Raw genomic sequence first — 20,050 nt, forward strand, 5'->3', positions numbered from 1 at the left:
CCTACCAGCCTTGGTGTGCCTCCTCCCCTCTTGCCCCCACATACTAGCCTTGGTGTGCCTCCTCCCCCCTTGCCCCCCACTTACCAGCCTTGGTGTGCCCTCTCCGAGCCTCATTGAGCTGTCTCTCCATCTCGGACAGTTGCTCGGCCAGCCGTTGCTCTGCTTCCTCCACTTTCCCAGTGAGAGCTGCAAAACCAGCACAGGGCATGTGACGGGGAGGTGGGCAGTGCGAATCAGGACTCTGTACATACGAGCGACAAGTGCCAACTCATCTCTGCCACCTCAGACAGAAAACTCCTGGGGCAGGGGGTTTCAGTGGTGGGGAAGGGCAGACAGGGAATCCCTATCGGGGTGCAGCACACTGGATGCTCTTCACTGTAAGAACTCAGGAGATTAACCACACTTGGAGAGTTGGGCTTTCAGAGCACTGACAAAATCACCTTCCACATTATGACTGTGACTACACCATTTGTAGTGCATTGTGAATGAGATATTAAACTGAGCTCCCATCTAGCTGCTTGGCTGATGGTAACAGATCCTGTAGCACTGTTCAGAAAACAGCACAGGAACTCCCCTGATGCTCTGGCTAGTATTCATCCCTCAACCAACAACATTATCTACGATGTGGGGGTGCCGGTGTTGGACTGGGGTGGAAAAAGTTAAAAATCACACAACACCAGGTTATAGTCCAATCAAAAGACCTCCCACTTGCAACCTGATGAAGGAGTCGCACTCCAAAATCTAGTACTTCCAAATAAACCTGTTGGATGATAACCTGGTGTTGTGTGATTTTTAACATCATTATTGGTAGAGTGGTCGGAAGTGTCTATATGGACTTCAGTAAAATGTTCATCATGGTTCTGCATGGTAGACCAGTTACCAGTTAGTAAGGTTAGGGCACATGAGATCGAGTAGGAGCTAGCCAATTGGATGCAAAATTGGCTCGAAGGTAGGAAACAGAGGGTGGTGGTGGAGGGTTGCTTTTCAGACTCAAGGCCTGTGACTGGTGGTGTGCCTCCATGATCGGTGCTGGGTCCACTGCTTTTCCACATTTATATAAATGATTTGAATCTGAACACAGGAGGTGGAGTTAGTAAGTTGGCAGATGACAGCAAAATTGGAGGTGTGTTGGACAGCAAAGAAGGTTACCTCAGATTACAATGGGATCTTGATCAGATGGGTAATTGTGCCAAGGAATGGCAGATGGAGTCTAATTTAGATAAATGTGAGGTGCTGCATTTGGGAAAGGCAAATCCGGGCAGGACTTATACACTGAATGGTAGGGCCCTGGGAAGTGTTGATGAACAAAGACCTTGGAGAGCAGGGTCATTGTTCCTTGAAAGTAGGGTCGCAGGTAGAACATGGCAGTGAAGAAGGCGTTTGGCACTTTTACCTTCATTGGTCAGAACACTGAGTACAGGAGTTGAGGTGTCATGTTGCAGCTGTACAGGAGGTCGGTGAGGCCACTTTTGGAATACTACGTACAATCCTGGTCACCCTTCTATAGGAAGGATGTTGAGAGAGTGCAGAAAAGAGTTACAAGGATGTTGCCAGGGTTGGAGGGTTTGAGTTAAAGGGAGAGGCTGAGTAGGCTGGGGCTATTTTCTGTGGAGCGTCGGAGACTGATGGGTGACCTTATAGAGGTTTGTAAAGTCATGAGAGGCATCGATAGGGTAAATAGACAAGGTTTTTTCCCCAGGGTGGGGGCGTCCTAGAGAACATATGTTTAAGGTGAGAGGCAAAGACTTAAAAAGGATCTGAGTGCGAACTTTTTTATGCAGAGGGTGGTGCGTATATAGAATGAGCTGCCAAAGGAAGTGGTGGAGGCTAGTACAATTACAACGTTTAAAAGGCATCTGGTGGGTATATGAATAGGAAGGGTTTCAAAGAATATGGGCCAAGTGCTGGCAGGTGGGACTAGGTCAGATTGGGACTTCTGGTCAATGCGGATGAGTTGGACTGAAGGCTCTGTTTCTGTGCTATATGACACTGACACTCTTATTATCACCAACATTTGGTTGCAAGCTACATTTGAAGGTATATTTACATACAGGAGGTCAGGTGACCAAGGTCTGGTCTTGACGAAGAGGTTACAAAAAGTACTTTCAAATCTTAATTTGGAGGTGGCCAGTGTTGGACTGGGGTGGACAAAGTTAAAAATCACACAACGCCAGGTTATAGTCCAACAGGTTTATTTGGAAGCATTAGCTTTCAGAGCGCTGCTCCTTCATCGGGTGGTTGTGGAGAATAAGATCTTAAGACACAGAATTTGAGAAGTCACTTGAGAATGTAACTTTTTAAAAGTTCTGTGATTTACATATGAAACCAGCATGTTCATTTTCAAAGCTGACAGACTCAACAAACAATTCAGGTCTTTTTCAATATGTAATTTCAGTCACACACTGTAAACGTTTGCTATAAATTCTATATTTTACAATCTTATACTCCACAACCACCTGATGAAGGATCAGCGCTCCGAAAGCTAGTGCTTCCATAAAACCTGTTGGACTATAACCTGGTGTTGTGTGATGTTTAACTTTCAAATCTTAGGAGCTGAAGACGGAGCTGGTAATGGAGGGGTACACAGAAAAGGGAGATGCACAAGAGGGGTGAAATGCAGAGATTATTGCAGGCCTTAAGGCAGAGGAACATTCCTGAAATAGGGAAAGATGGAGGCATGGAGGGACATCAACATGAGGATGGCAGTTTAAAACCAGGGGTCTTGCTGGATCAGGATTAGTTGCTGAGTGAGGGGAGAGGTTGACTGAACAGAGTGTTGGTGTGAGTTCAGATCCGAGTGCCAGGGTTCAGGACTGAGCTGTGTTTTTGTTTTTACAGAGTGTGCAAGATGGCAGTTCCAGAGTTGTGGCCCTTCCCCCACCTAGGGATATCAGCACGGGGATCCCCCCACCCTGGCTGGACAGGGGGAATCGGTTGTTCAGGAGAAACTTGCCTTGTTCATATTTCTGCTGCTGCTGGGCCAGCTCGATCCGCAGGCTCTCTGCAGCTCCCTGACTGTCCGCAAGCTGCTTCTGACACTCTCTCAGTTCCTCGGTCAGTCTCTGCTGGCACTGAGTCCTCTCCTCCAAGGCTTCCTCCAGCTGGCCTCTCACTACCAGGTGGTCCTTTAGTTCACTCTCACCTGAAGCAAACCGGAAAATACAAATCCTGGTAAACTGTCCCAGAGAACACTGTGATTCTCAACAACAAACAAAGCTGTACATAGTGAAAGATTGCACAGCCCTGGTAACATGGCGCTGGTATCTGACAGTGAGAATCCCTGAGGAATATGCTCAGACAGGCAATAACCAGCTTGGTCTAAGAGGCAGATTTGCAGAACCATCTTTAAGGAGGACAGACAGAAAGGTTTAGTTTGAGCAGCCAAGGGTGGAACAATGAAAACCGAGCATGATGGATATGACGGAGAGCAGACACCTCGCGTGGCTTGGGGAAGGCTGTCTTTCCACAAGTACCAACAGATTCCCCCTCTCACCTAAAACACTGACAGCTTTGGACACAGAGCAATCGCCCCTGTGAGCTGTCGCCCCTGTGAGCTGTCGCCCCTGTGAGCTGTCGCCCCTGTGGACAGTCAGCCCTGTGAGCTGTCGCCCCTGTGGACAGTCGCCCCTGTGGACAGTCGCCCTTGTCGACATTTGCCCCTGTGTACAGTTGCCCCTGTGAGCTGTTGCCCCTATGTACAGTCGCCCCTGTGGACATTCGCCCGTGAGCTGTCGCCACTGTTGGGAGTCACCCCTGTGAGCTGTCACCCCTGTGAGCTGTCGCTCCTGTGAGCTGTCGCACCTGTGGACATAGAACATAGAAGAATACAGCGCAGTACAGGCCCTTCGGCCCTCGATGTTGCGCCGATCCAAGCCCACCTAACCTACACTAGCCCACTATCCTCCATTCCTGAAGAAGGGCTAATGCCCGAAACGTCGATTCTCCTGTTCCCTAGATGCTGCCTGACCTGTTGCGTTTTTCCAGCAACACATTTCCATCACTATCCTCCATATGCCTATCCAATGCCCGCTTAAATGCCCATAATGAGGGAGAGCTGGAAATGTGTTGCTGGAAAGGCTTATTCCTGAAGAAGGGCTTATGCCCGAAACGTCGATTCTCCTATTCCCTGGATGCTGCCTGACCTGCTGCGCTTTTCCAGCAACACATTTCCAGCTCTGATCTCCAGCATCTGCAGACCTCACTTTCTCCATAATGAGGGAGAGTCCACCACTGCTACTGGCAGGGCATTCCATGAACTCACGACTCGCTGAGTAAAGAACCTACCCCTAACATCTGTCCTATACCTACCCCCCCTTAATTTAAAGCTATGCCCCCTTGTAATAGCTGACTCCATACGTGGAAAAAGATTCTCACTGTCGACCCTATCTAAACCCCTAATCATCTTATACACCTCTATCAAGTCACCCCTAAACCTTCCTTTGACAGTTGCCCCTTTGAGCTGTCACTCCTGTGCACAGTTGCCCCTTTGAGCTGTCACCCCTGTGGATAGTCGCCCTTGTCGACATTCGCCCCTGTGTACAGTTGCCCCTTTGAGCTGTCACCCCTGTGACCTGTCGCCCCTGTGAGCTGTCGCCCCTGTGAGCTGTCGCCCCTTTGAGCTGTCACCCCTGTGGACAGTCGCCCCTTTGAGCTGTTGCCCCCGTGAGCTGTTGCCCCTGTAAGCTGTCGCCCCTGTGAGCTGTTGCCCCTGTTGGGAGTCACCCCTGTGAGCTGTCACCCCTGTAAGCTGTCCCCCCTGTGAGCCGTCGCCCCTGTGGATAGTTGCCCCTTTGAGCTGTCACCCCTGTGGACAGTCGCCCCTTTGAGCTGTTGCCCCCGTGAGCTGTCGCCCTGTGAGCTGTAGCCACTGTGGACAGTCACCCTTGTCGACATTCGCCCCTGTGTACAGTTGCCCCTGTGAGCTGTTTCCCTGTGTACAGTCGCCCCTGTGGACAGTCGCCCCTGTGGACAGATGCCCCTGTGAGCTGTCGCCCCTGTGGACAGATGCCCCTGTGAGCTGTCGCCCCTGTGGACAGTTGCCACTGTGAGCTATCGCCCGATGGACAGTTATCCCTGTGAGCTGTTGCCCCTGTGAGCTGTCGCCCCTGTTGGGAGTCACCCCTGTGAGCTGTCACCTCTGTAAGCTGTCGCCCCTGTGAGCTGTCGCCCCTGTGGATAGTTGCCACTGTGAGCTGTCGCCCGATGGACAGTGTCCCTGTGGACAGATGCCCCTGTGAGCTGTTGCCCCTGTGGACAGTTGCCACTGTGAGCTGTCGCCCGATGGACAGATGCCCCTGTGAGCTGTCGCCCCTGTGGACAGTTGCCACTGTGAGCTGTCGCCCCTGTGGACAGTGTCCCTGTGGACAGATGCTCCTGTGTACAGTCGCCCCTGTGGATAGTTACCCCAGTGGACAGTCGCCCCTGTGAGCAGTCACCCCAGTGGACAGATGCCCCTGTGTACAGTCACACCTGTGGACAATCGCCCCTGTGGACAGTTACCCCTGTTTACAGTCGCCCCTGTGGACAGTCGCCCTTGTCGATATTCGCCCCTGTGGACAGTCGCCCCTGTGAGCTGTCGCCTCTGTGGACAGTCGCCCCTGTGGACAGTCGCCCCTGTGAGCTGTCGCCCCTGTTGACAGTCGCCCCTGTTGACAGTCGCCCCTGTGGACAGATGCCCCTGTGGACAGATGCCCCTGTGGACAGATGCCCCTGTGGACAGTCGCCCCTGTGAGCTGTTGCCCCCGTGGGCAGTCGCCTGTGTGCGCTGTCGCCCCTGTGGGCAGTCGCTCCTGTGAGCTGTCGCCCCTGTGGACAGTCGCCCCTGTGGACAGTCGCCCCTGTGAGCTGTCGCCCCTGTTGACAGTCGCCCCTGTGGACAGATGCCCCTGTGGACAGTCGCCCCTGTGAGCTGTTGCCTCCATGGGCAGTCGCCTGTGTGCGCTGTCGCCCCTGTGGACAGTCACCGCTGTGAGCTGTTGCCCCTGTGGACTGTCGCCCCTGTGAGCTGTTGCCCCCGTGGGCAGTCACCTGTGTGCGCTGTCGCCCCTGTGGGCAGTCGCTCCTGTGAGCTGTCGCTCCTGTGAGCTGTCGCCCCTGTGAGCTGTCGCCCCTGTGGAAAGTCATCCCTGTGGACAGGCGCCCCTGTGAGCTATCGCCCCTGTGGACAGTTGCCCCTCTGGGCACTCGCTCCTGTGAGCTGTCGCCCCGGTGGCTCGATGCCCCTGTGTACAGTTGACCCTGTGAGCAGTCGACCCTGTGAGCTATTGCCTGTGTGGGCAATCGCCCCTGTGGACAGATGCCCCTGTGAGCTGTCGCACCTGTGGACTGTCGCCCTCTGGGCAGTCGCCCTGTGGGCAGTTGCGCCTGTGAGCTGTCGCCCCTGTGGACAGATGCCCCTGTGAGCTGTCGCCCCTGTTGGGAGTCACCCCTGTGAGCTGTCACCCCTGTGAGCTGTCACCCCTGTGGACAGTAGCCCCTTTGAGCTGTCACCCCTGTGGACAGTAGCCCCTTTGAGCTGTCACCCCTGTGGACAGTCGCCCCTGTGAGCCGTCGCCCCTGTGGGCAGTCGCCCCTGTGAGCAGTCGCCCCTGTGAGCTCTCGCCCCTGTGAGCAGTCGCCCCTTTGAGCTGTCGCCCCTTTGAGCTGTCGCCCCTGTGGACAGTCGCCCCTGTGAGCAGTCGCCCCTGTGGGCAGTCGCCCCTGTGGACAGTCACCCCTGTGAGCTCTCACCCCTGTGAGCTCTCACCCCTGTGAGCTGTCGCTCCTGTGGACAGTCGCCACTGTGAGCTGTCGCCCCTGTGACCTGTCACCCTTGTGGACAGTCGCCCCTGTGAGCTGTTGCACCTGTGGACAGTCGCCCCTGTGTACAGTTGCCCCTGTGAGCTGTCGCCCCTGTGTACAGTTGCTCCTGTGAGATGTCGCCCCGTGATCTATCGCCCCTGTGGACAGTCGCCCCTGTGGACAGTCGCCCCTGTGGAAGTCGCCCTGGTGGACAGTTGCCCCTGTGAGCTGTCGCCCCTGTGAGCTGTTGCCCCTGTGGATAGTTGCCCCTGTGAGCTGTCGCTCCTGTGGACAGTCGCCACTGTGAGCTGTCGCCCCTGTGGACAGTCGCCACTGTGAGCTGTCGCCCCTGTGAGCTGTCGCCCCTGTGAACTGTCGCTCCTGTGGACAGTCGTCCCTGTGAATTTGGATTAGATTAGATTACATTTTTAGATTAGATTAGATTACATTACAGTGTGGAAACAGGCCCTTCGGCCCAACAAGTCCACACCGACCCGCCGAAGCGAAACCCACCCATACCCCTACATTTACCCCTTACCTAACACTACGGGCAATTTAGCATGGCCAATTCACCTGACCCTGCACATCTTTTGGACTGTGGGAGGAAACCGGAGCACCCGGAGGAAACCCACGCAGACACGGGGAGAACGTGCAAACTCCACACAGTCAGTCGCCTGAGGCGGGAATTGAACCCGGGTCTCAGGCGCTGTGAGGCAGCAGTGCTAACCACTGTGCCACCGTGCCGCCCGTGAACTGTCGCCCCTGTGAGCTGTCACCCCTGTGAGCTGTCGCCCTTGTGAGCTGTCGCTCCTGTGGACAGTCGCCCCTGTGAATTGTCGCCCCTGTGAGCTGTCGCCCCTGTGAGCTGTCGCCCCTGTGAGCTGTCGCTCCTGTGGACAGTCGCCCCTGTGAGCTGTCGCCCCTGTGGACAGTTGCCCCTGTGAGCTGTCGCCCCTGTGAGCTGTCCCCCCTGTGGACTGTCACCCCTGTGTACAGTCGCCCCTGTGTACAGTCGCCCCTGTGTACAGTCGCCCCTGTGAGCTGTCGCCTCTGTGAGCTGTCGCCCCTGTGGACAGTCGCACCTGTGGACAGTCGCACCTGTGGACAGTCGCACCTGTGGACAGTCGCACCTGTGGACAGTCGCCCCTGTGGACAGTCATCCTGTGGGAGAGATTGCTCTTGGTGAGATTTGTGTAGAGAGAAAATGACATGAACCCAGTTTGAGTTTTCGTCATTTTGATATGAAAATGACTGAATGATAACAGATTCAATTTCAGCCAGGTGCTAACACAGCTAGTGGCTGCTTGAACCGCCCAGGGCTGTAGGAAGAGAATGAAACCATTTAGCTCTTTGATCCTGCTCACAAATCAACGTGATCATTCTGGATCTCAACTTTCTCTCCCTCCAACCACCTTGGAGTGCAGCTAGGCAGGATGGAACAATGGACCTCTGCTAAATGTGCACATGTGTGTTTCAGATTTTCGCACTTCATCGTGTGAGGAAGTGCTTCCTGGTGTCATCCCTGAAGGTCAAGGCCATTATTTTAAGGTCGTAGCCCCTCCTTGTTCTGATCTCTCATCAGGGGAAGTAGTTTCATTTTTACCAACCTTCAGAACACGTATAATTATCTGAAACACTCCAATTCGATATTAGGCCAGCCCCTAATCTTGCATATGTGCAGGATACAAGCATCACCTTATCAGGGGTTTATAACCAGCACATGTAGTACCAGCAAACATCAGCACTATCGGTCCAAAGTAAGGGACTGCCTGATGCAAAGTGACAAGGACATTACGTACAAAAACTGAATTTGCTGGCGAAACTCAGCAGGTCTGGCAGCATCCATGCAGAGAAAGCACGGTTAGCATTTCAAGTCCAGTGACCCTTCGTCAGAACCATTCCCAACCTGAAACATTGACTTAGCTTTCTCTGCGCAGATGCTGCCAGAACGGCTGAGTTTCTCCAACAATTTCCGTTTTTGTTTCACAGTTCTTTAAGCTGATGTTTCCTTTAGGATGTACCTACACTTCAGCCTAGCCTCAGTAACCTTCTTCTCAATGAGCTGTGAGGTCTTTTTCAGTTCAGCTGCTAACTGGTCCCGTTCCCTGTTCAGCAACTCCAGCTCCTTCTCCAGATCCTCATGGGAGCGTCTGTGGGAACAGACATCATTAAGGCCAAGAAGTTCATTAGTAGCAAGTCCAGGCCAGGTAGCGATAGGGGACAGACAGACAGACACTAATCACGGCTGGGGGAAGAAGGGACTTGACACTCACACAAAGAGAGTGCGCCTTTGTCCCAGTTACTGACCTGCCAGTGTCCGACCCTGCACCTCCTCTCTTTTCCTGCAGCTGCAGACGTAAGATTGCATCCTTCCGAGCGAGTAAACCTTGGCAATGTGAGACAGAAACCATCAGTCTACACCCACACGCCATGCCAGCTCCCCACCATCGAGGGGTACACTCCCAGCTCATCCCGATTAACCAGTTGTTCAGTTTCGGGCAGGTCTATCAACCCGGGGCACCCTAACAAGTCCAGGTGTCAGACAGAGGTCATGGCATTTTTCAGCACGAGCTTTTGGGCTCGGTGAGCAGGCTGAATAACTCTGAGCACAAAGTGCCAGGCCTCGATTAAGCTGGACGTGTGGACAGCAGGGGTCCTCCTGTAGGAGTAGGAAGGGGAAACCTGCCCCTCATCGCTATCCAGTGATCTCGGTTTGAACATTCCTGAGTATAATTGCTGATAAAGCTACACTCAGTTTAGTGAGGATCTCAACTATGTGCCGAAAGACAGAAACTCTGACCTGGATCCAATTGAATTGATAAGAAATTGCTTACCGTGGATGGTATCGATTCTCTTGTTGGCAAAGGTCACCCTCTGACCCAGGTTCCCCAACCGACACAAGGCCTTCCTTTGCTCTGTCTCCTGCTCCAAGAACTTTTGGTAAAAGCTGAAGGGTAATAAAAAGGGTGTGTGTTTTAAATCAACTAACAGTGCAAAAGGGTCCTGTAGATCCCCCGCATCTCCCCCGGTCTTTAGTTAATCAGTCTCGATCTGGACAATGGTCAATCCTAAACTCAGGGAGTAAGCGCACTGAGGTAAGAAGGTCAGTAACATGAACACAGGTAGATACCATGGGGAAACAGTACCAGATGACTCAGTAAGCCAACAACAATTTCTACTTTATATAGCACCGTTAAGATAACAAAACATTGCAAAGTGCTTCTTCACAGGAGTGACCTAAGGTAAAATTAGACACTGAGCCTAATCGTAAGTGGGGTGTAATGAGCATCCTGAAACAGGCGAAGCAGAGAGACTGAATTCCCGAACTAGGCGTCTGAAACCACAGCTGCTCACAGCAGAATAGTTAAAACCGAAGTAGCAAAAGAGGTAAGGATTAGATGATATCAATTTCTCAGAGGGCTGTAGATGACAGATAGGGAGGGCAAAGTCATTGGAAGTTGAAAACAAGGAAGAGAATTTTAATCAAAAAACAGAAATTGCTGGAGAAGCTCAGCATCCAAGGAGAGAAAACAGAGTTTCACGCCCAGCGACACTTTGTGCGACCATGAGGATTTTAAAATTGTGTCACTTAACCCGGAGACAGTTGTAAGACATGGCTCACAGAGGCACAGTAGGGAACGTGGTGAGAGTAATGACATGGCCGGCAGAGATTTAAATGGCCTTGTGTTTCCAGGAGGCAGAATGGTGGGTGGCCAGCCTCCAGTGTGTTGGAATAGTCAGACTTAGAGGAAGGAAAGGACTGGCAGAGAGTTTCAGCAACAAATGAGCTGAGACAGGGGTGCAGTCAGGGTGGTGTTATAGAATGGAAATGGGGGATTTGTGATGCCACAGTATGCACTGAGGTGTTTATCGAGCCAATCAATGTTCCACTGAGGTACAATGTCAGCCACAGGTACAGCAAGGAAGGTATAACATCCTGCTTCCAAGCTAGCCCATTGGTGAAGAGGGATTCAGCCCCTAGCTACTCTCCCTCTACCTGCTGACCACCTCCTTGAGGTGACACAGAGTATTCTCAGCTCGCTCTGCGTTCCCCTGAAACCGCACAGTGTCACTCTGAGCGCTGGCTAATTCCTCTCGGAGAGTCTGTAAAACACAATAAGATTATAAATGTGAGCGAGAAGGAGGAAGAAAGAGAGAGAATTAAAAAAACGAGTGAGAAGGCCAGAGGATATAAATAGTAACTATATCACTAGTTCACACTGTTAATGGACAGTCACTGGAAACTAAATTAAGGTGCCCATCCTGAGAAACAAGGTATCTTTATAGATATATCTTCAGGGCATCTGGCAATGTTTTACAGTCAAGTAAGTGCTAGCTAAGATGGCACCATTGTTAAAGTAGGAAACACAATGGTCAATTTTCACAAACAGGGATGTGATGTTGATCAGATAATCCGTCTTCAGGTCGTCTCAGCTGAGGGATAAATGCTGGTTGGCTGACCTGAAAACCCTTGTCCTTCAAAACACTAACATCAGGTCTTTTACATCCATCTGAGGGGGCGGACTAGGCATCGATTTGTTGTCTCACCTGAAAGATGGCATTTCCTGATGATGCCAGACTAGACTTTTTGCTCAAAGTCTCTGGTGATTTGAACCAAGGATTTTCAGTTTGGATTTTCCCTGAGGCCCGTGTAAAGGATAGTTCCAAAGCAAGGTTTCACAGATGAAATAAACCTATGAACAAACCTCTTACACATCACAGTCTCGGGCGATCCTTGAATACCCACTCCCCCTCATGCCCATCAAAACAGAGTCTCAGATGTTTCCTCACCTGGTTTTGTACACGTTCCATGTTCATCTCTGCAGTCCTGTCTTCAAAGCTGTGTAGCAGCAATGCTTGCTCCTGTTCCTTCACCCTCAACTCTTCTTCCAGGTTAGCGAGCTGTACCAGTAGATAAGTTTGAGATGTGCAGATTTACTTAACAAAATACATCTCCCGACAGGACGACACAGCAGAAACCCAGCAATGTTACAAATCTTTTCCATCTCTGTATGAATCGCTGAATATTTGGAAAAAATGTGGCTTTGTGGTGACTCACTTGGTATTTTCAAAATTTTACGGGTAATTGGTAACAGATGTAGGAAATTTGTTCATGGTGGTAATAGCTGGAAAATGGGATATTAAATTTAGGAATGAAGAGGGAAGAAGGTGGGTGGAACACTTTGCCCCAAGGAATCACCAAGGAAATGGGTTGAATCTCGCTGTTCAGAAACCAAATGAAATTATTTGGGTAATAATACCCATTGGGGTGGGAACTCAGCCAGCCCTATTTGGTCTTACCCACATGTGACTGCAGATCGACAGTGGTCAGAGCAGCTGGGTTTCACCAGTGCTTCTGTCTTCCGTTTAGATCTCTAACATCCACTGGATTTCTGCTTTTGGCTGCTGGATAGTCTAATATTTATTGCTGTGTTATTGGCTGAGGAATAAATATTGGCCAGGACGTTGGACAGAAATCCCCTGCATATTTTTAAAAACAGGGCTTTTACATTCACTTAGGATAGCAACAGGGACTGTGTTTATAATGTCTCATCTGAAAGCAGGCACCGTTGGCAGTGCAGCACTTCCTCAGTACTGAACTGGGAGTGTCTGCATGCATGGACTAGTTGGGTCGAAGGGTCTGTTTCCGTGCTGTACATCTATGTACATTCAGCTCTGTTGACCTCTCAGTTGAGAGATTTGAGCGTAGTTTGTGCTCACATCACTGAACATGTATCAGGACACAGGCTGCAGGAAAGCCACTGGAAGATTCCAAGCACATCCCATCGCAAAGCGTGGCTCTGGGATTCAGGCAACAGGAGGTCTGGGATAGCAGGGAGTTGAACGAATTCAGTACATACCTTGACATGGAGCTGGTTGATATCGTTGGCGTGACTGATTTCCTGTGATTTCAGCTGCACCATGAGAGTGAACACCTTCTCTCTCCACCGAGTGACCAGCGGCAGCCTCTTTACATTCTCCCCTTCCGGGACACCCTGCTTAGGCTGGCAATGCAAGACAGAAAATGTTCCCCTTGGCTTCCAACATTTCTGAAAGCTGCTATCCTGAGTGCGAAGATTCCCGATTCTCGTTCACCCCAGTAACTAGCTGCAGCTCAGTGGGAGCACGTTGCCATGGGCTTGAGTTCCCAGACAGAATTCATACACACCTTCTCCTCCCCAAACCCCATTCAACAACATTCCAGAAGGATTCATTTCTCCCTATCTGGTCTATCAACTCCTTTAATCAGAGAATCCCTACAGTGTGGAAGCAGGTCACTTGGCTCATTGACTCTCCAAAAAGCATCTCAACCGGACCCACCCCTATTCCTGTAACCCTGCATTTCCCAAGGCGAACCCATCAAGCCTGTGCATTCCCAGGACATTATGGACAATTTAGCATGGCCAATCCACCTAACCTGCACATCTCTGAACCGTGGAAGGGAACCAAAGAACCTCGAGGAAACCCACGCAGACATGGGAAGAATGTGTGTGTGGAGTTTGCACAGTTGCCTGAGGGTGGAATTGAACTAGATCTGACCTGGCTGTGCCTCCAAACCTACAGCAATGTAACTGCCCTTTAAAATGGCTGGGAAAGCCATTCAGCTTAACATAGGGATGGGCAACATATGCCAGTGATGACGACATCCCACGAAAGAAGGAAGGAAAAAACAAATGACCGCTTGGACTTCTACATTCAAACCTTGTCAATGTAGCGTTCCCTCAAAGTGTAACCCTTTGAACCCTGGCATTATTCTGGCAAGCAGGGATGGGTGAGCTAAGCAAATGATAAACAAATACAGGGAAACCTGGATAGTGACTGATGAAATGTGCACGATATTGTTGTCTTGCGACACCTACCTACCCTCACCATGTGCAATCGTGATCAGGAGTGGGAATATTGGGAAGGCAGATTATTATCTGAATGGTGGCAGTTTAGGAAAAGGTGAGATGCAATGAGGCCTGGATGTCGTGGCGGGACAGTTGCTGAGGGTTGCCTGCAGGTGAGGAAAGCTAATGGCATACAGGCCTTGACAGGGAGAGGATTTGAGTATATGAGTGGGAATGACTTGCTGCAAGACTGACGTATGAAAAATCACTGAATCAACTGGGCTTGTACTCACTGGAATGTAGAAGATTGAGGGGGGAAGCTCATGGAAATATATAAAATCCTGAGGGGACTGGACAGGCTAGATTTCCCCCAAGTTGGGGAAGTCCAGAACTAGGGGTCACAGTCTTATATTAAAGGGGAAGCCATTCAGGACTGAGATAAGGAAACATTTTTTCACTCAGAGTTGTGAACCTGTGGAATTCTCTCCCACAGAAAGCTGTTAGGGCCAGTTTGTTCGATATCTTCAAGAGGAAGCCTGATGTGGCCTTTGCGGTGAAAGGGATTATGGGATATGGAGAGAAAGTGAGCGTGTGATACTGAGATTGTATGATCAGCCATGATCATGTTGAATGGTGGTGCAGGCTCGAAGGGCCGAATGGCCTACCTCTGCATCTAGTTTCTACATTTCTTTGTCTATTAGCTGTTTTTGCATCATGAGCACCAGTCATCCAACTCCAATATTGCACAGTAAAAGGACACAGACCAGAGATTGAACCTGCATGGCCTCTGTAGCTCAGCTGAGTGCTGCTGATATAATATTTTTTTAAAAAATCCTTGTCCAATTGAACCTCTGATCCCCACGGTTAAAAAAAACTGATTGTACGCTAGACCCCAGTGGAGTCTGAAGCCGCCCAGCTTCCAGTGAAGAGCCCTTCCTGATACCTTTCTGCTGCTCTCACTCTCCTGGATGGTGAGAATATCATTCAGGGATCTCAGCCGTATGTTCATGAGTTCTGCTGTCATTTTCAGTGCCTCTCGTTCCTTTTCCAGATGCTGCTGAACCAAAAGGATACAGGGTTAAAATCCTGCACCACACTAACCACAGCAGACCCCCTCCCTAACAGGACTGCGGGTGTCCGTGCACCACAGGCACTACAGCAGTTCAATGTGGCAGCATAGCACCACCCTCTCGAGGGCTATCAGAGATGGCCAACACATACTGGCCTTTCCAGTGATGCCCACATCCTGTCACAGCGTCAATGAAAAACTCAACAAGGCTGCTCTCCACCATCACAGGTGGCCAACAAATACCAACAATGCACACATTCCCAAAAGAATGGAAAGTTGGCAGCTTGGAACCATCTGCTCATGATTTGGTTGCGATGGATTCATGGACCTAGAAGGTCTGTACAAGCAGTGGCCAATGCTGCACGACCTTCAAAGGCTCATTTCTGACCCAATCAATGTCTTTGTTTAAGGTGACTGAAGCCTTGCCTGATTTCTAACCCAGCACCAGCCTCACTAACCTGGACCTTGTTATTTAGCTGCTCCTTCTCCTGCCGGGACTCCTCGAGCTGCTTCTCGTCTGGCACCAGTTGTCCAATGTAGGTGCGAAGCTGAGCGATCACGGAATTTTGGGATTCCGATTCGAGCTTTGTTTTCCTGAAATGGTGAAAGGAAAAGGGACTACTATTTAACAGCACCTTTCACAGCCTTAACAAACTCCTGATTGTTTCAGTCTGTTTCTGTGCTCTCAGCAACAAACCATTTATTCACTTGTTGTCATAATGATGCACCCTGTTCTTATAAAGGCCAATTCAGCACAGTGAGGCCTTTAGGTAATAAGGTAAGTGACCAGTGGATCTGTTTCTGTAACATTGGCTGAGGGAGGAATGTTGGTCAGGACATGGAGAACTACCCAGATGTTCTTCAACTATCCACAAAGATCCTTTCAATCACCAAAACAAATGTATTAGGGTTAGATCTGATCAGAAAAGTGATACTGTCAAAGCACAGCACACCCTTAGAACTAATCTGGTGTTGCCAGTCTGGGTTACCTGCTCAAGTCTCAGATTGGCTTGCTGAAAGTCAGGCCTGGAACTGAAAGCTGTGTCCTTATGGGCCTGAGGGGAGACTGAGTGAGCTCAGCCAAACTGAGCTTAGGCAGACCAATACAGCTTACCGTAAATCTTCCTGCAAGGTGTCCCGCTCCTGAGTGACTGCCTCCAACTTCTCTCTGAAGTGTGCCGCCTCCCTCTGTCCCTTCTCTCGGCTCTGCCTCAGCCCCTCCTCCAGTTCTGACACCCTATCCTTCAGAGCTGCGCAACTTTTGTCCCGCGATTCGGCCAACTGCAGGATCTGCTGGGACAAGATGCAAACCGATGTAATTTACCGTTGAGAAAGGCCTGCATTAACCTGCCCATCAGAAAGACCATAAAACTTCCTCCCTGCAGCTTCTGAAATTTCCTTAAACAATTCCTGGTTTTCAATTGTTCCATTCGATCCAAGAGTCCATTTCACATGAACGTAAAAAATAGGAAAAGGATCATTCAATACGATCATAGCTGAGTCTGAGCTTCAATGCCACTTTCATGAGTACTCCCCATACCCCTCAACTCCCTGAGACACCAAAAATGAGTTCATCCCAGCCTTAAACATATTCAGTGATGGAACATCTAGAATCCTCTGTGAAAGAGAATTCCAAAGAGTTACAACCTGCTGAGTGCAGACAAGCAAATGCACAAAATAGGGCCAGTAGGCCATTCAGCCCCTCAAATCTGCTCTGCCATTCGACAAATCTAAAGCTGACCTTTTGTGTTTAAAGTTCCACACTCCATCCATCCGCGTAACTTCTGAATCCGCTGCATAGCAAAAACCTATCCACCTCTACTATTCCTGATTAATCTGTGTCTCACCAAGCGCAGATATATTCTATCTCTCAGAATTATCTGAAATAACTTTCCCACTACCGAGGTTAGACTGACTAGTCTGTAATTTCCTCTTCCATCCTTTCTTCCTTTGTTTAGTAACGGGACACTCGCAGTCCATCAGTCCTCTGGCACCTCACCTGTAGCCAGAGAGGATTTGAAAATTGCTGCCAAGGCCCTGATCTCTCCAGCCTGACCTCAACAGCCTGGGATACATTTCATCTGGGCCTGCAGATGTATCTATGCTTAAAGCTGGTAAACCCTCTAGTACCTGCTCTTTGTTAATTTCTCATATTTCGCAGTGCTCCACCCTGCTGCCTACACTTGTGTCATTATTTGGAAGAATTGTGAGGGACAAAATATATCTGCACTTGGAGAGACACAGTTTCATCAAAGATTTGTTAAGGAAAGGCCTTGTTTGACAAATTTGATCAATTTTTGAGGAAGTAACTAGGAATATTGATGAAGAGGTAATGCATTCGATGTGATTTATAGCAAGGCTTGTGATAAGGTCTCTCCTAGTAGATTGATCAAGGGCAAAGTGATATTCGGAATCCAAAATTGGTTATTAGGAAGGAAGCAGAGGGTGAAGGTAAAGGTATGTTCTGTGAGTGGAAATCTGTTTCCAGTGGGGTACTGCATGGCTCAGTCCTGGGCCCTTGCTCTTTGTTTTCTATGTTAATGACTTGGACTTAAATACAGGAGTATCTTGAAGAAGTTTGTAGGTGATATAAAAATTGTTAGGGTGGTAAATAATGAGGATGACAGCCATACACTGCCAAAGGACGTGAGAGGACTGGTCAGCTGTGCCAAGCAGTGGAATTCCACCTGAAAAAGTGTGAGGTGCCACTCTTGGAGAAGGTGAACAAGAGATTACTCTAAATAGTCAGACCTTGGAAAATAATGAGGATCAAAAGGACCTTGATGAATATCTCCACAGATCCCTAAAGGTGGTGGGGGAAGAACAGTTGGCTCAGGAGAATACTTGCCTTTATTAGCTGAGGCACAGAATACAAGAGCAAAAAGATTATGATAGAGCTGTATAAAACACTGGTTAGTCCAAAACTGGGGTACGGTGTGCAGTTCCCAGTATAGGAAAGGCGTGAGTGCACTGGAGAGGGTGCTGAGGAGACACACTGGGACGCTGCCTAGGCTAGAGGGGTGTGAAGTATTAGGAAAGATTGGATAGGCTGGGATTATTTTCCTCTAATGAGAGGGGACCTAACGGAGTTGCATAAGATGAAGTGGGACATAGCTAGGCTGGGAAAGAAGGCACTTGTTCATTAGTAGAGGGGTCAATAGCTGGGACCATAGATTTAAGATAAGAGATAGAAGGTTGAGAGGAGAGTTGTGGAGAACTTTATTTCACTCAGAGGGTGGTGGGATCCTGGAAGCCATTACCTGACAGGGCGATTGAGTCAGAAAATCTTGTTAAGACTCAAGTAATGATTGAACTTTTACGTACATTGCAATACATTTCCAGGACTGTTGTGAAACTTGAAAGGGTTCAGAAAAGATCTACAAGGATGTTACCAGGGTTGGAGGATTTGAGCTATAGGGAGAGGCTGAACAGACTGGGGCTGTTTTCCCTGGAGCATCGGAGGCTGAGGGGTGACCTTATAGAGATTTACAAAATTATGAGGGGCATGGATAGGGTAAATAGGCAAAATCTTTTCACTGGGGTCGGGGAGTCCAGAACTAGAGGGCATAGGTTTATGGTGAGAGGGGAAAGATATAAAAGGGACCTAACGGGCAACTTTTTCACACAGAAGGTGGGAAGAGTATGGAATGAGCTGCCAGAGGAAGTGGTGGAGGCTGGTACAATTACAACATTTAAGAGGCATTTGGATGGGTATATGAATAGGAAGGGTTTGGAGGAATATGGGCCGGGTGCTGGCAGGTGGGACTAGAATGGGTTGGGATATCTGGTCAGCATGGACCGAAGGGTTTTTTTTCCATACTGTATATGTCTATGACTCTATGACTATGACTATGACCTAAAAGCTGGAAAACAGGATTTGCTGCGTCAGATTTTCTTAGCTGGCATGGGTAGGTTGGGCTGAATGGCTTCCTTCATAGAGATGTACAGCATGGAAACCCTTCAGTCCAACCCGTGTAAAAAGGACGTTCCCTAATTTTAAAACACTATTCCCTGGTTCCGGACTCACCCATAAGAGGAAACATCTTTTCCATATCCACCTTGTCAAGATCATTCAGAATATTAAAAACTTCAATCAGGTCAGGCCCCCTCACTCCTCCAAACTCCAGGGGAATCAAGTCAGTCTGCCCTCAAAAGACAATCCACTCATTCCAGGTATCAATCTAGTCAACTTCCTCTGAACCATCTCCAACATGTTCACACCTGTGAGTGAAGTCATTGCTCCTCATCTGAGTCCTGAACAATTGGTACCGAATCCTGAGACTATGTCCTCCATGTTTCAGAGCTCCTGAGCAGTGGAAACCATAAGTATCTACTCTATCTCGGGATTTTTCTTTGTATTCAAAGGGCTCCCAGATATCAGTCCATCCTCATGTTTGACTGGTTTGAGCCTGAGTGCCCTTGACCTTATTATCCAATTAACACTAAGTTACCAATGCAGTTTTATCATTCCCTTCTTACTTTACCATCTTTGATACAGTCCCCATTGTTTATAATGGGAGTGTTGGTGTAAATGGGATTTCTCCACCTTTTAAGAGTTGGAATTGTAATGTTAAAAACAAGAAGCCTCATTCACTTAGGAATTGTCTCCTTTAATCCAGGTTCTATCACATTGAGAAAATGTGAACAGCTCAGTAAAACTGTTTGAATACGTGACCTCCAGTGAAAGCAGCAGATTCTTTTAAAACTCAGAAGACGTTATTGAAATAACTGCTACTTGGAAACCGTTATGGTAGTTTCAAAGTTGAGCTCTTGGTCCTCAGTCTCTCTCTACCACTTGGCCAAATGCTGTGCTAGCAGATTGGAGGTGATAAATTTTTCTTTGTGTTTAATGAAGTTGCCCATATGTCTGCCTACATCAAGACAAGGCTCCCAAGATACAGAAAATCCAGGATTTTGCTATAAACTGCAGCTTTGTTAATCGAGTAATGTAGAATGGAAAGCATGCAAGGTGGGGACGAGTGCTTCATCTAAGCATCTAAAAGTGTCAAGGACTCCTCCAGTATCGTATTGGGAGAGTCAGCTTGGATTACTGAAAAATGTGGTGCTGGAAAAGCACAGCAGGCCAGACAGCACCCGAGGAGCAGGAGAATCGACGTTTCGGGCATAAGCCCTTCTTCAGGAATGAGGCTGGTGTGCCAAGCGGGCTGAGATAAAAGGTAGGGGGAATTTGGGGAGGGACGCTAGGAATACAATAGGTGGAAGGTGGTGAGGGTGATAGGCCGGAGAGGGGGTGAGAGCGGAGAGGTTGGGAAGAAAATTGCAGGTCAAGGGAGCGGTGCTGAATCCGGGGGTTGGGACTGAGATAAGGTGGGGGGAGGGGAAATAAGGAAGCTGGAGAAATCTACATTCA

The 20,050-nt window shown here is 49.4% G+C and overlaps 1 protein-coding gene across 7 annotated transcripts in view; it reads right to left on the reverse strand.

Annotated features, from left to right (window-relative positions):
• cchcr1 (coiled-coil alpha-helical rod protein 1) overlaps nt 1-20,050 on the reverse strand; it is a 43,166-nt gene that overhangs the window by 12,073 nt on the left and 11,043 nt on the right. For 4 of the 7 annotated variants that reach the window (XR_006309617.1, XM_043678314.1, XM_043678319.1 and 1 more), the window contains 11 exons: nt 15,794-15,972; nt 15,138-15,273; nt 14,554-14,667; nt 12,642-12,785; nt 11,572-11,682; nt 10,778-10,884; nt 9,615-9,727; nt 9,088-9,166; nt 8,806-8,930; nt 2,954-3,142; nt 85-186 (listed from right to left, as the gene is read on the reverse strand). Coding sequence is in view for 6 of the 7 variants with exons in the window: in XM_043678314.1 (XP_043534249.1) it covers nt 85-186; nt 2,954-3,142; nt 8,806-8,930; nt 9,088-9,166; nt 9,615-9,727; nt 10,778-10,884; nt 11,572-11,682; nt 12,642-12,785; nt 14,554-14,667; nt 15,138-15,273; nt 15,794-15,972 (1,399 nt within the window). In the remaining variant the exon portion in view is untranslated. The remainder of the gene's footprint in view (nt 1-84; nt 187-2,953; nt 3,143-8,805; nt 8,931-9,087; nt 9,167-9,614; nt 9,728-10,777; nt 10,885-11,571; nt 11,683-12,641; nt 12,786-14,553; nt 14,668-15,137; nt 15,274-15,793; nt 15,973-20,050) is intronic. The other 3 variants (XM_043678317.1, XM_043678315.1, XM_043678316.1) reach the window with 3 other exon arrangements.

This window comes from Chiloscyllium plagiosum, chromosome 37, assembly GCF_004010195.1.
Source record: "Chiloscyllium plagiosum isolate BGI_BamShark_2017 chromosome 37, ASM401019v2, whole genome shotgun sequence".
Lineage (NCBI taxonomy): Eukaryota > Metazoa > Chordata > Chondrichthyes > Orectolobiformes > Hemiscylliidae > Chiloscyllium > Chiloscyllium plagiosum.